This window comes from Papilio xuthus, unplaced genomic scaffold, assembly GCF_000836235.2.
Source record: "Papilio xuthus unplaced genomic scaffold, Pxut_1.1 DF825928.1, whole genome shotgun sequence".
NCBI lineage: Eukaryota > Metazoa > Arthropoda > Insecta > Lepidoptera > Papilionidae > Papilio > Papilio xuthus.
Window position 1 is genome coordinate 6,469,939 of NW_013532721.1, and position 20,499 is coordinate 6,490,437.

General features: G+C 38.3%; 1 protein-coding gene across 1 annotated transcript in view; it reads left to right on the forward strand.

Moving 5' to 3' along the window:
• The window catches only part of RhoGAP100F (Rho GTPase activating protein at 100F), a 31,407-nt gene extending 12,076 nt beyond the window's left edge, over window positions 1–19,331 (forward strand). Inside the window, exons 2-22 of the mRNA XM_013322854.1 lie at window positions 6,736–6,855; window positions 7,214–7,297; window positions 8,183–8,281; window positions 9,785–10,061; window positions 10,372–10,501; window positions 10,780–10,944; window positions 11,072–11,212; window positions 11,365–11,495; window positions 11,589–12,057; window positions 12,131–12,216; window positions 12,384–12,535; window positions 13,222–13,456; window positions 13,657–13,919; window positions 14,002–14,190; window positions 14,451–14,673; window positions 14,868–15,068; window positions 15,207–15,317; window positions 15,603–15,773; window positions 16,554–16,634; window positions 16,777–16,889; window positions 16,977–19,331. Of these exons, the coding sequence (XP_013178308.1) occupies window positions 6,736–6,855; window positions 7,214–7,297; window positions 8,183–8,281; window positions 9,785–10,061; window positions 10,372–10,501; window positions 10,780–10,944; window positions 11,072–11,212; window positions 11,365–11,495; window positions 11,589–12,057; window positions 12,131–12,216; window positions 12,384–12,535; window positions 13,222–13,456; window positions 13,657–13,919; window positions 14,002–14,190; window positions 14,451–14,673; window positions 14,868–15,068; window positions 15,207–15,317; window positions 15,603–15,773; window positions 16,554–16,634; window positions 16,777–16,889; window positions 16,977–17,597 (4,062 nt within the window). The 3' untranslated portion in view covers window positions 17,598–19,331. The remainder of the gene's footprint in view (window positions 1–6,735; window positions 6,856–7,213; window positions 7,298–8,182; window positions 8,282–9,784; window positions 10,062–10,371; window positions 10,502–10,779; window positions 10,945–11,071; window positions 11,213–11,364; window positions 11,496–11,588; window positions 12,058–12,130; window positions 12,217–12,383; window positions 12,536–13,221; window positions 13,457–13,656; window positions 13,920–14,001; window positions 14,191–14,450; window positions 14,674–14,867; window positions 15,069–15,206; window positions 15,318–15,602; window positions 15,774–16,553; window positions 16,635–16,776; window positions 16,890–16,976) is intronic.
• Window positions 19,332–20,499: the final 1,168 nt, after the last annotated feature.

Consider the following 20,499-nt stretch of genomic DNA (forward strand, 5'->3'; position numbering starts at 1 on the left):
TTATATAATAAGTGTACTACATTGAGAATTATTTAATCCATTCGTATAATGAGGCAAGCGTGACTGAGGATAAGTTTTGAGCATTCCTTAGTATTTGCACCACTGCTCAAAACAATAAGTGGTTCGGTGTTCAGACGTCCAATAACTCTAACGAAGATCATTATCATCCCTTCTACACACCACTGGCCCCTACTATGCACCCTTGAGTGCAGCGTCGAAGGTTGCCTCGGTGCAATGACACCGGCTACCCGACTGAAACGTGTGGGCGTGTCAGTATGTTAGGTTGGATGAATCTCAGCGGACTTTTCGATGTAGTCGAGTTATATCTGGGAGGTAGTATCAGCAACAGGTGTCGGCGCTGCGCGTTACGTAAGCCGGGCTGCGCGCGCACTCCATTGAGGCGGTAGTACGAGCATATCGATCGGGCGTACGCCGCCCATCGATCCCGCGGCCCCGAGCGTCTTTTTAAGTGCTTCGTCTTGGGCCGTCTCTTGTTTTTTTAATCTGTGGAGGCCGTTAACGAGACTCGCTCTGATTTAACTGTCCAATGCTGAGAAGCTCAAAGTGTTCATACTGTCCACGAGTACTCATAAGCCCATTCTTTCTATTCTTATCTTTACTGCTCCTTTGAGATAACGGATTTAAAAAAGATAAGGAAATAAATCTTTGCGATATTTTTTGAAACTGAAAAAGATATGCGATCAGATACTTGACAAAACGTGTGGAACCACATGTAACTGTAAATGGATTTACATAACTGTAATTAAAAACGGAGACATATATAGAAAAATAGCGGTCACGCTCGTTTTTGTTAACTCAGAATTTAAAAAAGAAGCCTAAAATTATGCCCGCGTGCCTTAGCTACCTTCCCGTGAAAGTCCTGTTAAAATTGGTCCAACCGTTTCGCATTCCCTCGCGGCTGTACGCTTTTTCGTGACAGAAAGAATCTAAGATCTCGTCTATCAAGAAGTTTCACTTTAAAACGTAATTATGAGACTTTGAAATTATATCTTAGTAAATATCCATTGTGTTACAGTGTCTGCGGTCGGGAGACATTGTAATATCTGCATTGTAATGTTTTAATGGGAAGCTGTTGGTTAGCTCTAAGTTTAATTCTTCCCTGTCACCTCGTACGTTAGTTACGGTTGGCTGTGGAAGTAATTGACAACCATCCCGTACTTTATTTTTTATCATGTCCCGAGACAATATTTAATTAAATAGTTATCGATTATATAACAGTGTGTTCGAAAAATCTTTTTGATTTTTTTCTCTTAATTAAAAAAAAACAAAATTTCTTATAGTACTAAAACTGATATTTCATACAGATAGGTAATTAAATTAAATTTTTAATAAAAAATAATTTTAATTACATTCTACAACCATTGATCAGTACCGATTTTTTTTTGTTTCTATTTAATTCCATTAGTTAAAGATATTAGATTGCTTATTAAAATATTTATTATATAAACATTTATTAAAATATTATACATAATTATCTATTTTTATGTAACAAACTTATCTTTGAAATAATTTTAGTTAAAAATTCAGTAGTCAATAGTTTACATATCTCCAGAAATACCTATCACCAGAAAATGTTAGTACGAACAAAATTTACGATTCAATACGCGTGGCAATGTCGCTCAAGGATATACGCTCTCATTGCCAAAAAGACCTACATATAATGTAATCAATAACATATACTTATATAACGTATAGTTTGCTTAATGATCTGAAGAGAATTGACCTTTACATACGTAAGAAGGTCTTTGTTTTAAGAGCTTTTTATATCTCTAAGTAAATCGATTTAGATTCTATTTCTATATATGTGAGTATGTAAACACTAAGCTTTATACGTTTAGTAAGCCCTTATAATCCGTGGAGTTGCAAAGGTTTCTAATACTATCAGTCTAGCTAAATTGTAACGGGTAAATAAAAGTTTGAAAAATAAATAGTTTCTAACAATAAAAAAAAATTCAACCACATAGTTCATCCTAGTTCCCTTTAGTTCCAATCTAGACAAAATGAAGCTTACGTCAGCTCGACTGTATTTAATCTGTCCTGAGGCGGGCGCGTGTGACGTTTGGAAATTGAAAATCTTACAGTTTGAAATAAGGATCTCGATTTTATCTCGTACGTTATTGCTATTTGAATAGGATCGATAGACTCAATAGGAATTTCAAATGTAAATATATTTGTGCATTGCAACGAAGTATTCGAAATAAAAGAGCGTCGGTTGCTCAGGGGTCAAGCACTTGACTTGCAATCTGCAGGTCCTGGGTTCGAATCCCGCCATGTACCAATGTGTTTTTCGATTTCCGATTTACATATGTACATTTGTCGGACGTGTTACGGTGAAGGAAAACATCGTGATGCAACTTGGACATATCTGAGAAGAAATTCAAAGATATGTGTGAAGTCAGCCAATCAGCACTTGGCCAGCGTGGTTAGCTATGGTTAATCACCCTTAACTTAGGGTAAGCTCCAAGCCCCTCGGTGAGGACGTATAGTGAGCTGATGATGATGATGATTCTAAATAAAGAATGTCCATGATCTCGTCCCATTTTATTGCAATACTAGCCGCCGCCCGCTACACTAGCCTGGCGGAATTTAATAAAAACTTAATAAGTAACCTATGTGTTCTTCCAGACTATGTTGTATATCTGTGCCAAATTTCATCAGGATCTGTTGAGCCTTTCTGGAGATATCTATTGATTCGCATTCATAATATTAGTAAGATGGCTATCGTGCAGAAAATATAAGTGGGTAAAAATATCTGTTTATTCGAATTTGTCTCAACTTGTTAATTAGTTAAAGTTTCGAAACTTACGGAGTTTTTCAACCCATACAAGTGGTGAATTAATTAAGTAAACACCTAACAACATAAGAGAAAGTCGGTGGCTACTTAAAGCAAACTTTAAAAACTTAACTGAAATGTTATTTTTCGTCTCGACTTTTTTAAGTTTTCTAATTAAATTCTTGAAAGATCTTGCCAAGAATCGCAGACTGCAAGCTGGCGGCCTTTTACGTGAGATAAATATATGCAATTAAAAATAACTACATTATACAATGTGTATGTGTGTACAACATTAGTCCAAAATAAAAGCTTGTGAACTCCTTGTGAATTTATTTGTTTATTAAAGTAAATATTAATATGTCTTTATTCACGGAGAATCAGAGTATTGATATTTTTTTGGGTGAAATTTTTATGTTTAGAGACTACGTATGTTCGAAATTATTTACAACACATTCATTTGTGTAACAAAGTCAAGTAAGAAAAATTTTTAGTAATTGTATTTCAACATAAACTAAAAAAATTTATTCTTTGTTTCTTCATATGTGTTTTTTAATATCTTAAACAATAGTGTCATTTTTATACAAAATTATTTATTGTATTCTTTACAACAAAGCCACTGTTGCGAGAAGGTTAGGCCCGTAATTCATAGCCGACCTATTTTTTTACGTTAATATGTTTTTTTTTTCAAAGATTTGAGTGATTAAATTTGTTTTATTTAGCATTCTACTAATGGATTTTATTAGGAGAATATACATATATCTTAGCAGAAGGTAAAAATGTTGATTGTATTGCATCTTGGAGTACTAAACAAAGAGCCAAATGTACCTATACATATATGTAGACACATTTTACTAATATTATAAATGAAAATGGATGTATATTTGAAGGTATATCCAGAACGGCTGAACAGATCCCGCTTAAATTTGGCATAAACGTAGACCATAGTCTGGAAGAACACATACGCTACGAATTTAATTTTTTTTTCAATTGTGCGCAGACGGAGTCGCGGGCGACAGCTAGTATAATATATACAAGAAATAAAAGACGACTTAACCAAAGGGCACTAATGCCGGTATAAGTTGACAGATCTATCTACGTTATGCCAATATCTAATTTTTACCTTTTCTTAGAGGTACCAAGTGTAATTTATTATCATAGAAGTTCAAAGGGAAGTCATTGCCGTAGAGGTGAGACGATTCTGTATTCACGGCACAAGTCCACTCACCTCTGCGGCATTCGGAGGCTTGCAGCTGCAGTACAGTGACCTCGTGCGTACGCGATGGGGCGCGGGTGGCGGGGCGAGGGGAACTAGGTCAGGGCCCCCGACCCCCGACCGACACCCCGCCGTCTCCGAACTCGATCGACCGCCAAATTTCCCACGCATTCGCATCGCATGGAAACAAAACTGTTCATTTGCCGAATTTGTCTACAGTCTAGACTGACGGGAGTACTAACTTAACAGGTCAACATTCTATGTTATTTTGCATTAGCTTTTTCAGGGTTGTGTAAATGTATCGTTTCTTTTCGTAGCTTTTAGTTGCGATACGTTTCCGAAAGCCTTAAAAAGTTAAATAACAATATATGTAAAAAAAATCTAAAGCTAAAGTAAAAGTACCTTTTTATCTTAGCTTAATATATCTATACTGATATTATACTGTTCTATAAATCTTCTTTCTATGATCTTTACTATAAATTTAGTTCAGGAAAAGCTTACGAAAGAGACTGAATATCGTATTTCAGTGTGTACCAATATCTTCCTCTCCAACTTTTATTAAATAGTCTACTCACGTACGACAAAAAGTAATAAATGTAATATTGCAAGACGGGTTATCCGTATATTTTTTAAGTGAAAAAATACCATTATGATAGCTTATCCCCCGTCAAACAAATATTAGCTGAATTCTTTAGGTAGTCTTAGAAGATAAAAAAATATCACGATGATTTTTGCATGTTACTACGTTTAAGTTATTAATCGGCGATTTATCATTGGTTACTGAGACCAAATTTCCTGTATAAATATTGTTATCTCTGTCTTATCAAAGATAATAGGGATGACGAAATGTTTTATACAGGGACTTAGGTCTTAGACACCGACAATTAATCTGTTTTTGTTTAGTGTACATGTACAGAGACAATATTACAAATATAATTTTAAGAATAAATGTAATATTTTTTCAAGTTTATGTTTATGATAATATCGAGGTTAATATTTTTCCTACTTTTGTGTAAATAAATAAAACAACAAAGCTCCAACAATCTGCTTTGTTGTGCTCACGCTTTTTATGTTAACAGCGGTATCCTATTTTGTCTCAGTGATGTAGCATTTTAAAACAGGCGGCCATTTTTTTATAACAAATGACTTCCTGTTTGAGCTTCCGCGTTCCCTTTGATTTAAAAAAAAAAAAACTTTTATATACATTAATCATTTGTTTATGTATAATAATTTAGAATGTATTTACTATGTAAATAGTTTAATTAATTTAATGGTTATGCTGTAATATTATATACATTCTATCTTGCTTAAATCCTTCACAAACGCGTGAAAACATTGTACTAACTGAAGCTGTTTGCGAAGTAGCTCTAGGATCTCTATAGCATCACCGTAACGTTTGCCCTTTTATTCAAATTAAAATCGTATTTTCTGTTAACTACTCTAAATTTCAGTATAATTAGGGCCAGTTTTAACATTTCTAATGCCCTGGGTGAGAATTTAGAGTCACCCTCTTTTTTGGTGTCGAGTCAAATCTTCCAAAGATTGGGTTATTACTTGTCCTACAATAATTACTATGTATAATGGAGTTGAACTATTGCTTCATACATCTACTTCAGATATTCACGATTCCATCGACCTACATTTTAATAACAAACGTTATTGCAAATACAGTTTCATGGTTTATTATCCGTCAGTGTTCCATATACATTGATTCCAGAGCGGAAAGAAAATAGGATGCGGGAATTTGTCCCCGTCGATGGCTGAACGGAACGGAAATAAGCCGACGGAGTTACGTTTGTCGAGTAATAACTCCTGAATGAAAAGGGTTGGCCGGCGGTATTCCAATTGCTTTTTTTTTCTTTATGTTAACGAAAGGAATGTAATACATTTTGCGAAGCAAATGAAATGTCACAGTAAGATTTAATCCAACTGTGACAAATGAAAGACGATATTTATGATTGTTAACTTCGTAGTTAATAAAAGGTCAAGGAGAATTTGCTAATAGAAGAGTTCGCTCAATTCGTACGCGTATGTAAACCTATATTTTAGAATGGCTTTCATATTCCAATCAATATATTGTTCAGCAGTCTTAGATATGTTATTGTAAATAAATTAATTCGAGTTTTTTAATTTAGTTCATTTAGTGGCTTATATATTTATCAATGCTCTATCATTATTTACTTTGTGGTTTATTCGAAGGTTGACACGCCAATTACTAAATACAATATAGGACGCGTCGAATATCGATATTGTGATGGAGATGCAATCTCCCGCCCCCCGACCTACTTTTAACAATAGAACGAATGAACGGTACACTGGGAGGTTAGATGCATAGCGTTTGAATTTTATTTACAACTGACATGCAATACAAGAGCATAGAAATATCTATGATCCAATGACATTTTAATAAAGTATAACCTTAAAATTAATATAGTTTTTTTTAACTTTCAAACCTAACACTTTCCATATTAATATGAGTACACATTTCACACTTGTTTTTTTCTTTAAGAGCTTAACGACGAGCTCAGCCCAACAAATTTATTAGAAAAACGCGAAATTAAGAAGAGAAGCGGTCAAGAGGCACTAACTTCCGCATTTATCAGTCAAAACTATTTATTCAGTTCACTTAAGAATTAAAATCATTAAACGCCTAGTTTTAGGGCTTTATTTTCCCATTCTAATGATGTGTTTCTTTAAGGAGACGTTAATGAGGTTTGGTTGTGTTTAGGAGAACGGGCGCGCGGCGCCGGACCTGACGGCGTCGCCGGGCCGCGCGCCGCCCGGGCCACCGCAGCCAGCGCGCGCCAACCACGCCCCGCCCTGCGTGCTGCAGCCGGACTTCCGAAAGGTACATGGGTTAGCCGCTTGCTGCTTTCTTGTCACTTGCAAATAGAACTGAATTGACTGCACCCTACACTTTGTTTAAGTCATATACGTTAGATTTTTTGACCTTGACGTACACAAATTACAAGCAGAAGGTCGGCATAACGTGTATGGCATACTGTATACGTTGTTGTGTATAATTTATACCACACACGTTAGGCTTCTTACGTTCTTTATGGAAGCGAGTTCTTAATGTTTAATTAATAAGAAGGTATCTTAATCTCTGAAGCTCAAAATATACTCAAAGTCTACAGAAGAGATGAGATCGGAAGCTTATAAATAAACTCGGACTGTCTAGAATATAAGTTTGGATCGTATTTCAGGTATCGGGTGTGAGCAATGAAATATTCAGGCAGATTGAGATGGTCGAGAACGACCACGACGCTACCACGGCCGCGGCGCTCGAGGTAAACAACATTTCTTACTGCTTTATGCCTCTACATTTATTTTACATCTAAAATATCGACATAGAATATATTCTGAAAACATTACTTAATAACATGCAAACACTGTTCAAAAAATATTGCAATCAATATTTACTTTGAACTGGACGTCTAAAATAACATTTTGTAATCATCTTCTTCAACAGTTTCTTGTTCGTCTTTCTTCTTACATTTCTTTTATATCACAAGGTGGCAAACGAGCGAGCGGCCACCTGAAATCGCTGAAATAGCGAAGTGACCGTTGCCCATAGACATACGCAATTACATATTCGTTGCCTACCTTTAATCGACGGAGGAGAGGATGCACAGAAAGAAAACACTTTTCCTTTCCATGCATCCTCTCATCCGGAAAGTCCACTTCCACTTCCCATCCTTTCCTTATACGAAAAAGGGTGGGAAAGGAAAGACGACTGAATAAGGCCTCCGGGACGCACACTCATCAGACGAAACGCGAAATTGCTTCCACTTGACGCCTGTCTTCTGTGTGGTCGTGGTATTTCACATTTCTTTTATGATATTTATCTATTTATATTTTCATGTTATAGTGTATGTATGCAAAAAATTAAGGCTATAGAGTAAACAGCCTTGAGTCCGCAGCATATAATTACAAACATTGTATTCTGTGAATGCTTCGCTAACGAGTATAAAAGAAAATTAAAATTTAATTCGAAAGTCATATTAGAAGTACTACGTTGCTATTATTCAGTTAAATTGAACAGAATTCAAAAAATGATGAAGTGGAATAAGAAGATGGGACTATGGCTTAATCAACCCTAATATATATTGTAGGCTCCGAGGCCCTCAATAGGGAAGTATAGTGAGCTGATGCTTATTCTGTTTCTTTCACAGGCCGTGGAGCGTCGTGGGGAGATGATAGTGAGGATATTGGAGTTGAGACAAGTTGGAAGAAACAACATAGAAGCCGCCAAGAAATTCTTCTCCCTTCAGGTTTGTTAGCTTATTTTAAATATCATAGAAGCTGATATGACTCATCTATCGCTACAATTATTCATCAATGTTTTGTTATGATGTTATCACTTACACATTCTTCTTCTTCTGGACTGGTCGTGGTCATCAAGTGTCAGTGACCCGCTTTACCAGGCGCCGCCACTCGTCCTTAGTCTACATCTCTACTCTCTACAGCCTCTCTGATTTGGTCGGTCCACCTAATAGGCGATCTTCCTTATACATATTTTGTCTTTATATTTGGTATTATAATATTAGTTTTGTCTGTGTCCCAAAAAGAGTAGACTTGGTTCCTTTTTGTAGAAGTAAAGATGGATATCACTATTCTTATCTAAGCTATTATTGGGTTAGTTTGTAAAAGTTTTATTGATTTGTCGCAAGCAATCATCTCGGTCGTTTATCTGGGTTAAGGAAACTGCAAGATTACTTTTCTGGAATAAAATATGGTTGCGATTCTATCGCTTTATAATATGATTCTCCATCTTGGCAACGAATTGAGTAATATTTTAAATTACTTTTCTTTTCATACTAAAAGTAACATAATGTTAGTGCGTATTAGTTTTTATATAATTAAATTTGAACTTTTGAATTCATGGAAATTATGTCGTTCAGTCCAGATAATATTTTAACATTTGCAAATGAATGTTATCCAGACGATAACTAATGTGTGACCTATACCCGCTCATCGCAAAGGGAGATAGCGCTATCACGATTTATTTCCCTTCATAAAAAAATTATCAAAATTTATTTTGGATTTTTTTTTCATCAGATACTCGCGGTAAATTACACGAATGTCTTTGCCCTTTTTATCTTTTGTTCGTTACGTACCCATCCTCCATAAACAGCCTCAAATTAACATTAAAACGGGTAATGTCCAATGCTCTATTGACCCGAATATTCGACGTAACCTAGGTGAGATCGGTTAAAAGAGCGCGGTGCTTCAGTCCTATTGTTCGGGGTTGGCCTAGATCGCGCGGAATGTACGCAATCTGGACCAGCATTGTTGGTATGCCAGCAGTTTGTTCCCGCGTCTAGCTATGCAACGCCGGGATCCTGCGGTCGATTGGACCGCATACGTTTACATATCTCAGCACTTTGCGGTTTGCAATTGCGCTCTTTTGTAACTGTTGTCGGAAGGACGGCTTTTATATTCTTGTAGTTACAAAAGGATGCTGTGTGGAAAAAATAGAACCTTTTGTGTTATTTTTATGCAAAGCTTTTTTAATGAATTGAATTAAACTAAATCACCAGTCATTTAATATAGTTGTTTGTCGACTTTGTATGGATTATTGCGGAAATTAAAAATGTATTTTTAATTCAATCAGGTACTTATTAGTTTTCTTTATTGCACCAATATTTAAGTCTATTTTTAGACTAAGTGATTATTTATATGCATACTTATATTTGACTAAGTGAATGTCAAAAACAAGACAAAGAATTGTTACAGATTCTAATGTATATCTAACTTGTTTATTAATTTCACAGGACACCCGCCATGTAGTCCAACTGGTGGAGATAGTAAAGCGTCCTGGTCAGACCCTAGGTTTGTACATCAGGGAAGGGGACGGCGGAGGGAGGACAGATGGAGTATTCATTTCCCGGATAGCTCTCGAGTCAGCAGTATACAACAGTGGATGTCTGAAAGTCGGTGATGAGATCTTAGCTGTGAACTTGGTGGACGTCAGGCGAATGTCTTTAGATGATGTGGTCATAATTATGTCGATACCAAGAAGGTTGTTGTTGTGTACAAGGCAGAGGAAAGGTAAAAATATAAAGTTAACAACTTTATTAGGATTGATATAATTAAAATTTTATTTAAAGGTAGAAAACTAAAGTAACACAACATTAAATTATCTGCTAAAAGACCGGGTTTAGACCCTTCTTGTCTTGAATTCTAGACTCCAACTCTATATTCTAAAGATACTTCCACAATCAATTCGAATCACAGTTTATGTGAAATAGCAACAGTATAGTTTATATTTATTCTTTTTCTTCTCATGTTATATTTATCTTCTCTTCATTTTTTTCTGTCTCTGAATTCTTTTCGTTATGAGAGTACACTAATACTGCAGGTAAATCAGGGCCGGGTTCGCCGTCGCTGCCACGCACCGAACACAAACCGCCGCCTGTTGTCGTGCTAAAGAGGGACTGCCGGGACGATGACGACCGCGACAGAGACCGAGTTGATGGCCTATATTCACAGTAAGTTGTTCTACCACGTATTTCTGACTTCGTTTATTTACCAAACTATCATTATGTTGATTAGTGTTATAACGAATGAAAAAGTGGGTTATCATTAAAAACTTGTCCATTACTTTGAAGTTACCAAGTCATCCTCATCATCTTTTCCATGGAATTTAAAGCTTGCTCAATATCAATAAAGCTAAAAAGATTAGTTGGTGCTTTTAGTTACGATAGTTACAATTATATTAATTGATTTTTAACTAAAGGTAAACTCAGAATATAATTTAATATCACAGACACGGGACCCTCCGTTCGACGGGGGGACCTGGCGGCGGCGTGCGGCCGGTCGGCGACGGCAGAGAGGAGAGGAACAGATTACAGCTCGGGACACTGTCACCTGATGCCACGCCCCTCGACCTATATTATAACTCAAGGCCGCCGTCAGATCATTCCACTTGGAGGTAATTAGATACATCGAAACCAAACGTTTTAATTAAGAAAGATGATATTTCTATGAATGGGGACTTTTCTTCCACTAAATCAATTTAAAAAATCTACAAACGCTTAGCCTTTTTATTCAATTTTCAGTTATCGGCCGCCACCACCCGTTATAACCGAACAGCCAAAGTCTACGGCGACACACTTCGTTCCCTACGAGCGTTCCTACCCTAATACGCTAGAGAGCCTCGCGGAGAAAGTGCACTCATTCTATCCGCAGGAGAGTGGAAGGTAAGAGGTCTTAGAAAAGATAACTTATTTTGTCTGTAATTTTCTTGTCGGAAATTTCAGTAAAAATAAATATCGGCCTAAATCATTTTAAACGTAAATGTAACTTGTGTAAGAAACAAAGTTGTTGTGTGTATGGATTTGTATTTACCTAGCACTCGGTTCGGCGGGCGAGTCCCGCGCTCGGGATCGGAGCAACAGCTGCCACGCGCCGAGACCCACTCCGACTTCGGCCGACACTCGCTGCTTAGGTCCAGCTTGAAAGCGTCCGCTGCTACCGGAGGAGGTAAAAAAAACCCGCTTACCCAATTCAATTCAATCCATCTTTGGATTTACTAGACTTGAAATGATATTAACTTTCTATTTCCTATGATTGCAGCAGCCAGTTTGTCAAGATACAATCATAGATACGGTGGCGTTGGAATGACCGGTCCACCTCTACCAGGCAGTGGATTAACAGGAACTGGTTTATCTGGTTCTGGCCTCGGTGGATCGGGATTACCTTCCGGTCTCTCAACCACAGGCCTCAGTGGCCTAACTGGATCCAGCTTAGTGGGATCCGGATTGTCGAGCACAGGACTCGGTGCTGGACTCACCGGTACCGGTTTGGGTTCAACTCTAGGAGGTGGATATGGTACAACCGGTTTGGGACTGCCTTCATACAGCAGTAAATTCGGCACAACGCGCAGGAATCGAAGCTTGGATTATTCTTCGGATACGGAAGCAACAGCTCCTACTAGAACTCCATACTATTCGGGTCTAAGTGGTTATAGGAGCAGTACCTTAGGAAGAGATATCGGATCAAAATTCAATTCGTTACCAAGAGATGTCAGGGGAACAGGCCAAAGGTGACTTTTTGTTTATCGAGACTTATGGTTCCCCACTTAAACTACCATTGAAATTTTGTTTTATCTCCATCAGATTGGGCTTATCAAGACGTGCCGGTAGCGTTCTCCAAGACGAACCCGAACCACTTTCATCGCGTTTAGACCTTCGTTCTTCCAGAGGTATTCTTGATTATTATATAAATAAACATGTCTTTTTATTTTGGCTATTTAATTTCACCATTTACTTTTTGTCGAATCACAAAATGTGTAACATTATTCTTTGCCAACAAATATATTTGTGAGGTAAGTGTGGACGTTTTTGAATGACTTTGCCTCATCGATGACAGGTCGTCTGCCTTCTTCGCCTTCAGTGTTCACATCCGATGAGTACCGTGCATGGCTGTCACGAGCGCCCTCAACTAGTGCACTTTACGAAACACTACGCCCTCGCCTTCCTACACACTATTCCGCTGAAAATATACACGACGCGCTCAAAAACGTAAGTATTATTTTTATTTTATTTTTATTAAGTACTTGTATATATTTAAGTTTTCATTATGTAATATATGCTTAAATAATTATACTCTACATAAGATATATCTCCAAAAAATGTTGCATAAGAACATTTCTTCTATTTATGGGACAGCATCAAAAAATCACCTAATCATCATCTGATGTTTCTCTTATCACTTTTTTTCATGAAACCTCTACTTTTCTTTTAACATTCTTTATTAGAGCTGCTGTATTTATTTTCATACCGGATAGTCTAAAGCAAAACATTAATTGCAATTTTATATTTTGTCAATCACTTTTGCTTACTAAAACAGCGTAAAAAAATTTGCTTAAGTTTCAATAAAAGTTATATAATGTAAATGTATATATGTACATCTAAATTAAAAAAACAATAACTTTCACATGATAATTAAGTTAGTGCTTCTTGGAAACTAAGTGTGAAAGTACAATTTACTTTAAATGGCCACTCGTCTAAACTTAAGTTAAACTGTATCTCTCTCTCTCTCTCTCTTCCTGAGCATTTTTATTATTCAGTAAGATTATGGTTAGTGGGCCTTCCTTCTGGACGTCTGTCAGTTACCAATTAATCAATCTGAGTGCGGCAGTAAGACACGTGTATGTTTACAAGTGTCTCTTTTATGTATGTTATATATGTTATATGTACACATACAGATGGAGAGCGGTAGCCGGTTCGGTTCCTCACTAGGCTTGGCGCGACGCATGGAGCGGCCGCGGCACTTGCCAGCGCGCTCACTCTCCTCGCAACAGCTGGGACCCAGCGGCTCACCGTCGACACGCCGCGTGCGACAGCTGCTCGAGCTAGGGTCCCGCTTTAACTGTCCCAACCCCAGCCCCGTGCCAACGCCCAGCTCAAGACACCAGCGGGTTTTGGATTTTAATATTAATGGTCCGTAATGGTTTCCTTGGAACTTATTATTTTCCATTTATTATTGCAAATTATAGGTTGTTTCAGATCAAAGACAGTTACGGTATGCAGGAGGCTTTGAGTGAATGGGAAACGTATTCGTCCAAGTGTGAAACCCGCACCTTTGTAAAACATAGTTATGAGTAGTAACAATACATTTCCAAAAGAATCGTCTTTTTCAGATTTCGTTAAATACAAAGTCGAGAAGCCTGCCACCGGTGGACTGTCTTCTTCGATGACAGGGCTCTCCCGGTTGTCGGGCGGGGGTATATCGGGGATGCTTTGGATACACCTGGTGGCGGGGCGTGAGTTGCGGACGCACCCTACGGGTTACTCACCTGACTCTCCACCCTCGGGCCCGCTGGCGCCCATACAACCTCCAGTCACTCCCAGAGACCTTTACTGTGTCCTGGAATGTGATAGAGTCCATAAAGCTAGGACTGTGGTAAAAATTGTTTTTAATATTGATGTCATTAAAATGTTATAGTTTTCTACGTCGGTTATATTAAAAGTATTGTTCTGCAAAGGTGCGCACGGGGGAGCTGAGCTTCGAGTGGGATGAGTCGTTCGAACTGGAGCTGGTGGACAACCGGCAGCTGGACGTGCTGGTATACTCGTGGGACCCGCAGCACCGTCACAAACTGTGCTATCGCGGTTTGGCGCTGTTACCAGACGTCCTCAACGTCGCGCCGCCCTTACATCAGGTTGCTATAAAGGTAAGGAAAAGAAACAGTCTATTAATTACAATGACTTCTGAGTAGACTTTATCTCTTAAGGGATATTGATGAAAATATCAAAAGAACATTATTTTGAATACATATATACTGATAGCAATATTACAGAAATGTACTTCCCGAAAATAGTCAATATTGTTTAAGATTAAGTTTGATGAGGTTTGTTTAGCGTTGAGTTATTCAAAAATTGATGAACAATAGGAGAATGATACAGTACTATCAATGTAACATTTGACAAACAGTTGGAACCTCGCGGCACGTTGTACGTGCGGCTGCGGCACACGGAACCAAACGAGCTGTTCCGGCGGCGGCCCGCTGCTGCTCGCCTTGCACCGCCGCCGCTCTTCGGCGCCGAGCTGGAGTCAGTCGTAGCGCGGGAAGTGCGCCCCTCGCACGCCCCGCCTGTGCCGCTAATTGTGAGGCGCTGTGTCGAGGAGATTGAACGTCGTGGCCTGGATATCATAGGTGCGTTGTAATTTACACTTTTATTAACAGAATATCAATCTCTGTAAACTTGACTTAATTACAATTTAGGAGACGCTTTAAACTGTGCATAACTACAGCTTAAACATGAATGACTGTGACGGAGAATACAATGAAATGATAATTTAAGCAATCGAGTCGATATATATAATTTATTTTGTGGAATTTATTCACAGGTCTATATAGATTGTGCGGTGCGGCAAGTAAAAAGCGAATCTTACGGGAAGCGTTCGAGCGCAATGCTCGAGGTGTTGAGCTAACTCCAGATTCTGTTCCTGATATCAACGTCATCACTGGCCTTCTCAAGGATTACCTGAGAGAGCTGCCGCAACCGCTCTTCAGTCGCTGCTTGTATCAAATGACATTAGACGCTCTCGGTAATGTAATTTATAATTTGTTCTCCAACTCTATGTAATTTTACCCTTTTCTTCGTCAAATTTAATTAATCGTTAAATGTCATATTGAGCTATATGTCTTATCTGTCTTGAATTCAAATTTATTTCTTCATGTTCTAGGGGTATGTCTTCCAGACGATCGGGAAGGTAACGCTCGGCTGATGGCATCGATTGTGGAATGTCTGCCTCGGGCTGCGCGCGCTACACTAGTCTTCCTGCTTGATCATTTAGGTATATCCTGTAATATTCATGTAAATCTGGTTTTGAATAATATTAAATGTAAAATGTCAATTTGGAGAATTCTGTGTGAGTTAAACTTTAGCGATCATTGCTATTGACTATATTTCAGTGGGTGGAGAGGTAGGAGTAAAAGAAGAATACGTAACGATCCCGGCACTGGTCCAGATAGTATGGAGAGATTGTATTTCTGTGAAATAGCTGTTATTGACGTTAAATTGAAGAGGTTATAACATAATTTGATACTTCGTATGATTCATCGTTATCTTTCTGCTTTAGCTCTGGTGGTAGCTGCACAGGACCGCAACAAGATGTCGCCACAACACCTCGCCGTGGCCCTCGCGCCGCCTCTCATGCTACACTCACAACCCCCTAATGAACTAGACTATAAAAGACCCATACACGTACTACAGTGTTTACTCCAAATATGGCCCCCGCCTAAACGTTCAGGTAATGTCACCTCCAATGCCACAGAGCACCGAATGTAGACCCGCCGAGACCCGCAACGAACGCTCATAGCACGACCGGTAGACTTCTGCTTCTACCATATGCCATACAAAATACTTCCATACACGTAATATAATTTTGTAGTTAGCACGTCTTTACAAGACTTCATTATCCCTGCTCCTGTTTTATGCTATTTTTAGATAATTAGAATGGTTTGTAAGGTGTGTAATTTTTACTAGAGAATAACTAGTAATCGATCTCGAGAAGACTTTAACACATTTTATTTATTTTTATATGCTATTTATATCATCATGCTATCTACCTACCTATCGATTTCCATCACCATCTTAATAGGGGATATTTTATTTTATACTAATATGTTCAACAGTATACTTATTTTGCATGTTGTTTGTTTTCATTCAGTGTTAAATGTTTTCTTGTACTACATTTTGAACTAACTGAGTTATATAAATTTTTATTGGCAATTAGTATCACTAGAAACATTTACAATATAAAACTTTCAAATATATTCAACAATTTTCAAAATTCACTTACATTTTACGCATAACACGAAAAGATTTTATGCTCTCTACGAAACTTTGGATCTCTGAAGATATTTTATATTATAAAAAAATGCGAAACTCTTGCAGAAGATATTCCTATTAACTTTAACAAAGTTTACTTAATAACTTCAGAGATGCAAAGTTGCAGTGTGTATGTACCAAATGTATTCAACAGACTAATGGCTAAGCGGTACCTTAACGCATGTATGTTTGTAGACAGTTCGGCGCGGCGAGCCAGCAACCGGGCCGCGTGGAAACAGAGCCAGTGCATCGCCAGCGGGCTCAGCCACCCTACCCCAAGGTCTCCATTCTTATACTAATATTTTTAGTACTTTAATACGAAACAAAGTCTCGTGCTTTCCGTTGGAAGCTTGACATAAATTATATTAGCTGAGTTTAATACAACATAATCAGACTTTAGTAATTTTTAACTTGTTGCATAGGCCGAGTTCTGCCCTCAGCCAGTCCATTTCGGCCTCCAGCGGCAGCATCAGCAGCATCTCCGCCGCCAGCTCTCTTGGCTCGGCACGGAGTCGACCGATCGCCGCCCGCACATGTATGTACATTTATCAAATTACTTTCTTTATCAACAAATCTTAAACCTAAGTATAATTTTTAATTTTAAATATTTAATTTATTGCAGGTTCTCTCATCAGTCAGGGCAGGCCAATATCGTCCGCAGTCGCCGCTGCGCGGCCCTCTGCCCGCTCCTCCTCGCTCCCGGCAGGTGACAGTCTCATCTCCCGGTTCCCCCAGTAGCAGCTCCGGAAGCCACAGCCCGGCGGACACTATCAAACATGGCGGCTCCGTGTCGTCCATCCTGAGGCAGCCGGAGCGCGCCGCTTCCCCGCGCTCCTCACCCAGGAACTCACCTCGGGCCTCTCCTCGCGCCTCTCCGCGTGACTCTCCGCGCACACCGCGTGAGACCACGCCGCGAGACTTAACGCCGCGTGATCTTACGCCGCGAGACCTGACGCCGCGAGATATGACGCCGCGAGAGTTAACCCCGCGCGACCTTACACCTCGAGACTTAACGCCGCGAGAGATGACACCAAGGGAGACGACGCCACGAGAGTCCCCGCGCTCTGCCATCCCGGGGACCTCGGCCGGCCTTGCGGTGACGCTCAACTCGAGCGCTGCGAGTGGCGGATTGAGCCCGCGCTACAGTTCCACCAACCCGTTCCTGCAGCAGTACGACGCGGAGGAGGAGGCGGAGGCGTGGCACGCCGCCGACATATTCTCCTCGCCCTCCACGCACACATAGTGCTCATAGCGAATTGAAATTTTCTAGTCAATTTTTTTATTGAATCGAAAGAGTGCTACGATTCTGCTGTATATTATGTTTTTAACGAACGTGGTGCGCGTTCGTCTAATATTTGTTATATATAGAGCAACTTATGATGTATATTATTCTGAGAAAGTTTACCTTCTGACGCGTGAGGCAGGAGCCTCGCTGCCGCCGGCGTCCCGCCCCGTAGCGTCTGTAGCTATAGCGTTAACATATTGTATTGTACATTGTATATAATATATATGTATGTGCGCTCCAGTTTTGTACCAGTTAGGCGGGGCGGCGACGGACGGCCCGAAGCGCTACACACATCATCCCACATATCAGAGGCTTGCGTACACATTCGACACTGAAAACTTTACATTGTTGCAGATCACCAGTACCTTCCCAGAATCCACCAACATTTTTACCACATACCAAAATAGTTGACAAGTATTGTTTGGGAAGTGGTATTAGGGTGTCGACAGTGGACACAAGTCAGTAGGTCGAGTAGGGATATCGTATCGTAGATCAGACGTATGGACTGTCTTGAGACTGAGACCATATCAGAAGTAGCTCGTACAGCGGTAGCGATGGACATCCGTCGTAGAACGAGCGATTGCGTGATCGGATCGGTTGGCGACGTCCGGCAGGTGAAGCAAAAGCAAAACAGTTTTGATTGAAAGTTAAATATTCGAAATAATCCTTGTTCATTATTCAATTAATATCTATAATTATATAACGGTATATTAAACTAAAAATAGATTTAGTGGAGCATTTTTACGAGTCGCTAATTCTATGAAGGAATGGTATAATTTCGTTTGAGGTCGCAATCTCAAGGTCTATTTGCTATTTTCGAACGTCGAACATTCGATTTGTTTTAGGACTAACTATATAACTAAACAACGTTTCTATGATCATTCGAAATTCCGAAATAGCATCTCAGTTCTTATGAAGTGCGTCTGTTAGACATATAAGAGTGGTAGAAATTGACCAATGACAGCACTGATGCAACTGTCACTGCCATGATTGGTCCATTTTAAATAGAGAATGTAACGTATTTATTACACTTGTTTATATGTCTGCCGGAGGCTGTTTGGTTACAAACAACTTTTGAGCTACACTTCAAGGCGAAGTTTTGTTATTACTGTTTATTATAATAGCATTGCACAAATAACACGACTGATATGGGACACAATGTTTTTGATACTTTACTGTTTTACCTATTTCTCGTTTGTGATACTGAATACTTAAGGTAGGGTTATATGGAGAGCTTTGTATGTTGACTGTATCACTATATTCATCGTTTTCAAGTACATGCAATGATTTAAACTCATCTGTAACTATGTCCCGTCATCATATATCCAAAGCTTTCCATATAATCCGGCGATAGTACTTGTTTTGACCTCGCCTAACGTAACTAACAATCGTTCACGAATTCCTTCGGCCAGATGATTTCTTTTCTTATTCGCGTATTGCACCATTGTTCTTTGTTTATCATGCTATTCATTAGGTTATAATAACTGAAAAAAAAATCACATTGTTAATTATTCAATCTATAAAATAAATTTATAAACTATTTAAAAAAATAACTTTTTGCAAGAGGAATATGTAGTTGTAGTATGTTATGTACTTAGGTGTATTTCCTATGCTAAATAAAGTCGAATATTGCTGAGCAGAAAACTAATATGTACTAAATAACTAAACTTAAAATATAATAATTTAAAGATATTTAAACTTTATCATACCCATCGTGCGTAAATTAAACGAAATTAATATTTTTTGTCAGGTCAGGTTTGCTGGTGTCAAGCACTTGACGTGCAGGGTCGTGGGTTCGAATCACGCCATGTACCAATGTGTTTTTTGATTTCCGATTTACATATGTACATTTATCCGACGTTCTTACGGTGAAGGAAAACATCGTGATGCAACCTGCACATATCTGAGAAGAATATCAAAGATATGTGTGAAGTCAACCAACCCGTACTTGGCCAGCGTGGTTAACTATGGCCTAGTCGCCTCTAATTTAGAGTAGGCTCCGTTAATAATTTATTTTTAAATGTCCTGTCTAACCGTTATTATTTCTTTAAATATACCACCTTTTGCTTTTTTAATGTATGTAGTAACCTAACCTATTTATTGTGTCATATTTTTTTTAATCCAATTAAATCATCAAATGTACAATGCATTGAAAATATTTGAATAAACAAACTAGTGTAGATAAATTTAAATGTCTTGTTATTTATAGTATTTATAAAATAACTTATTAGTGTTTTAAAGAATGATAAAATAAAATAAAAATTATAATATGTATTTCTTTTTTACGCACGACGGGATTTAATTACGATTAATACTTTTATATCAGGTAACAATGTAATCGAAAAAAAAATGTTGAAAAATCATTGATCGCTTGTAACAAGGAATTCATGCACGAAATACATTAAAACATCTAAATAGCCAGCTACATATCTTCAGTTTTAACTAAACTAGTTAGACAAAGTGCATTCGCTTTGATGCGATTAAATATCGAAGTTCAAAAAATGTATGGGACTGACGCACGATAATCACGTGACTTAACGAAAGTTATTGTCAGTTCTATACATTTTTGAAGTTCATTATGAAATCGCTTCGAAGCGAATGTACTTAGTCGAGTCGTTGTTCAGTTGAAACGTGTGTCGACAACATTTTCACTGTCAGTTAAATTATACAATAAAGTACACGCTTACATTTTAATTGAACAGTTTAGTTAAAACTGAATATGTGTACCATAAATCTGAAGGTTGACAATCAATGACAATATAATTTTAGCTATAAATTAAAAAAAAAAATGTGTAATGAATATTTAATGGTAAACGATAACGCCTACTAAAATTTGTATTACACTGTATTACTTAGGTCG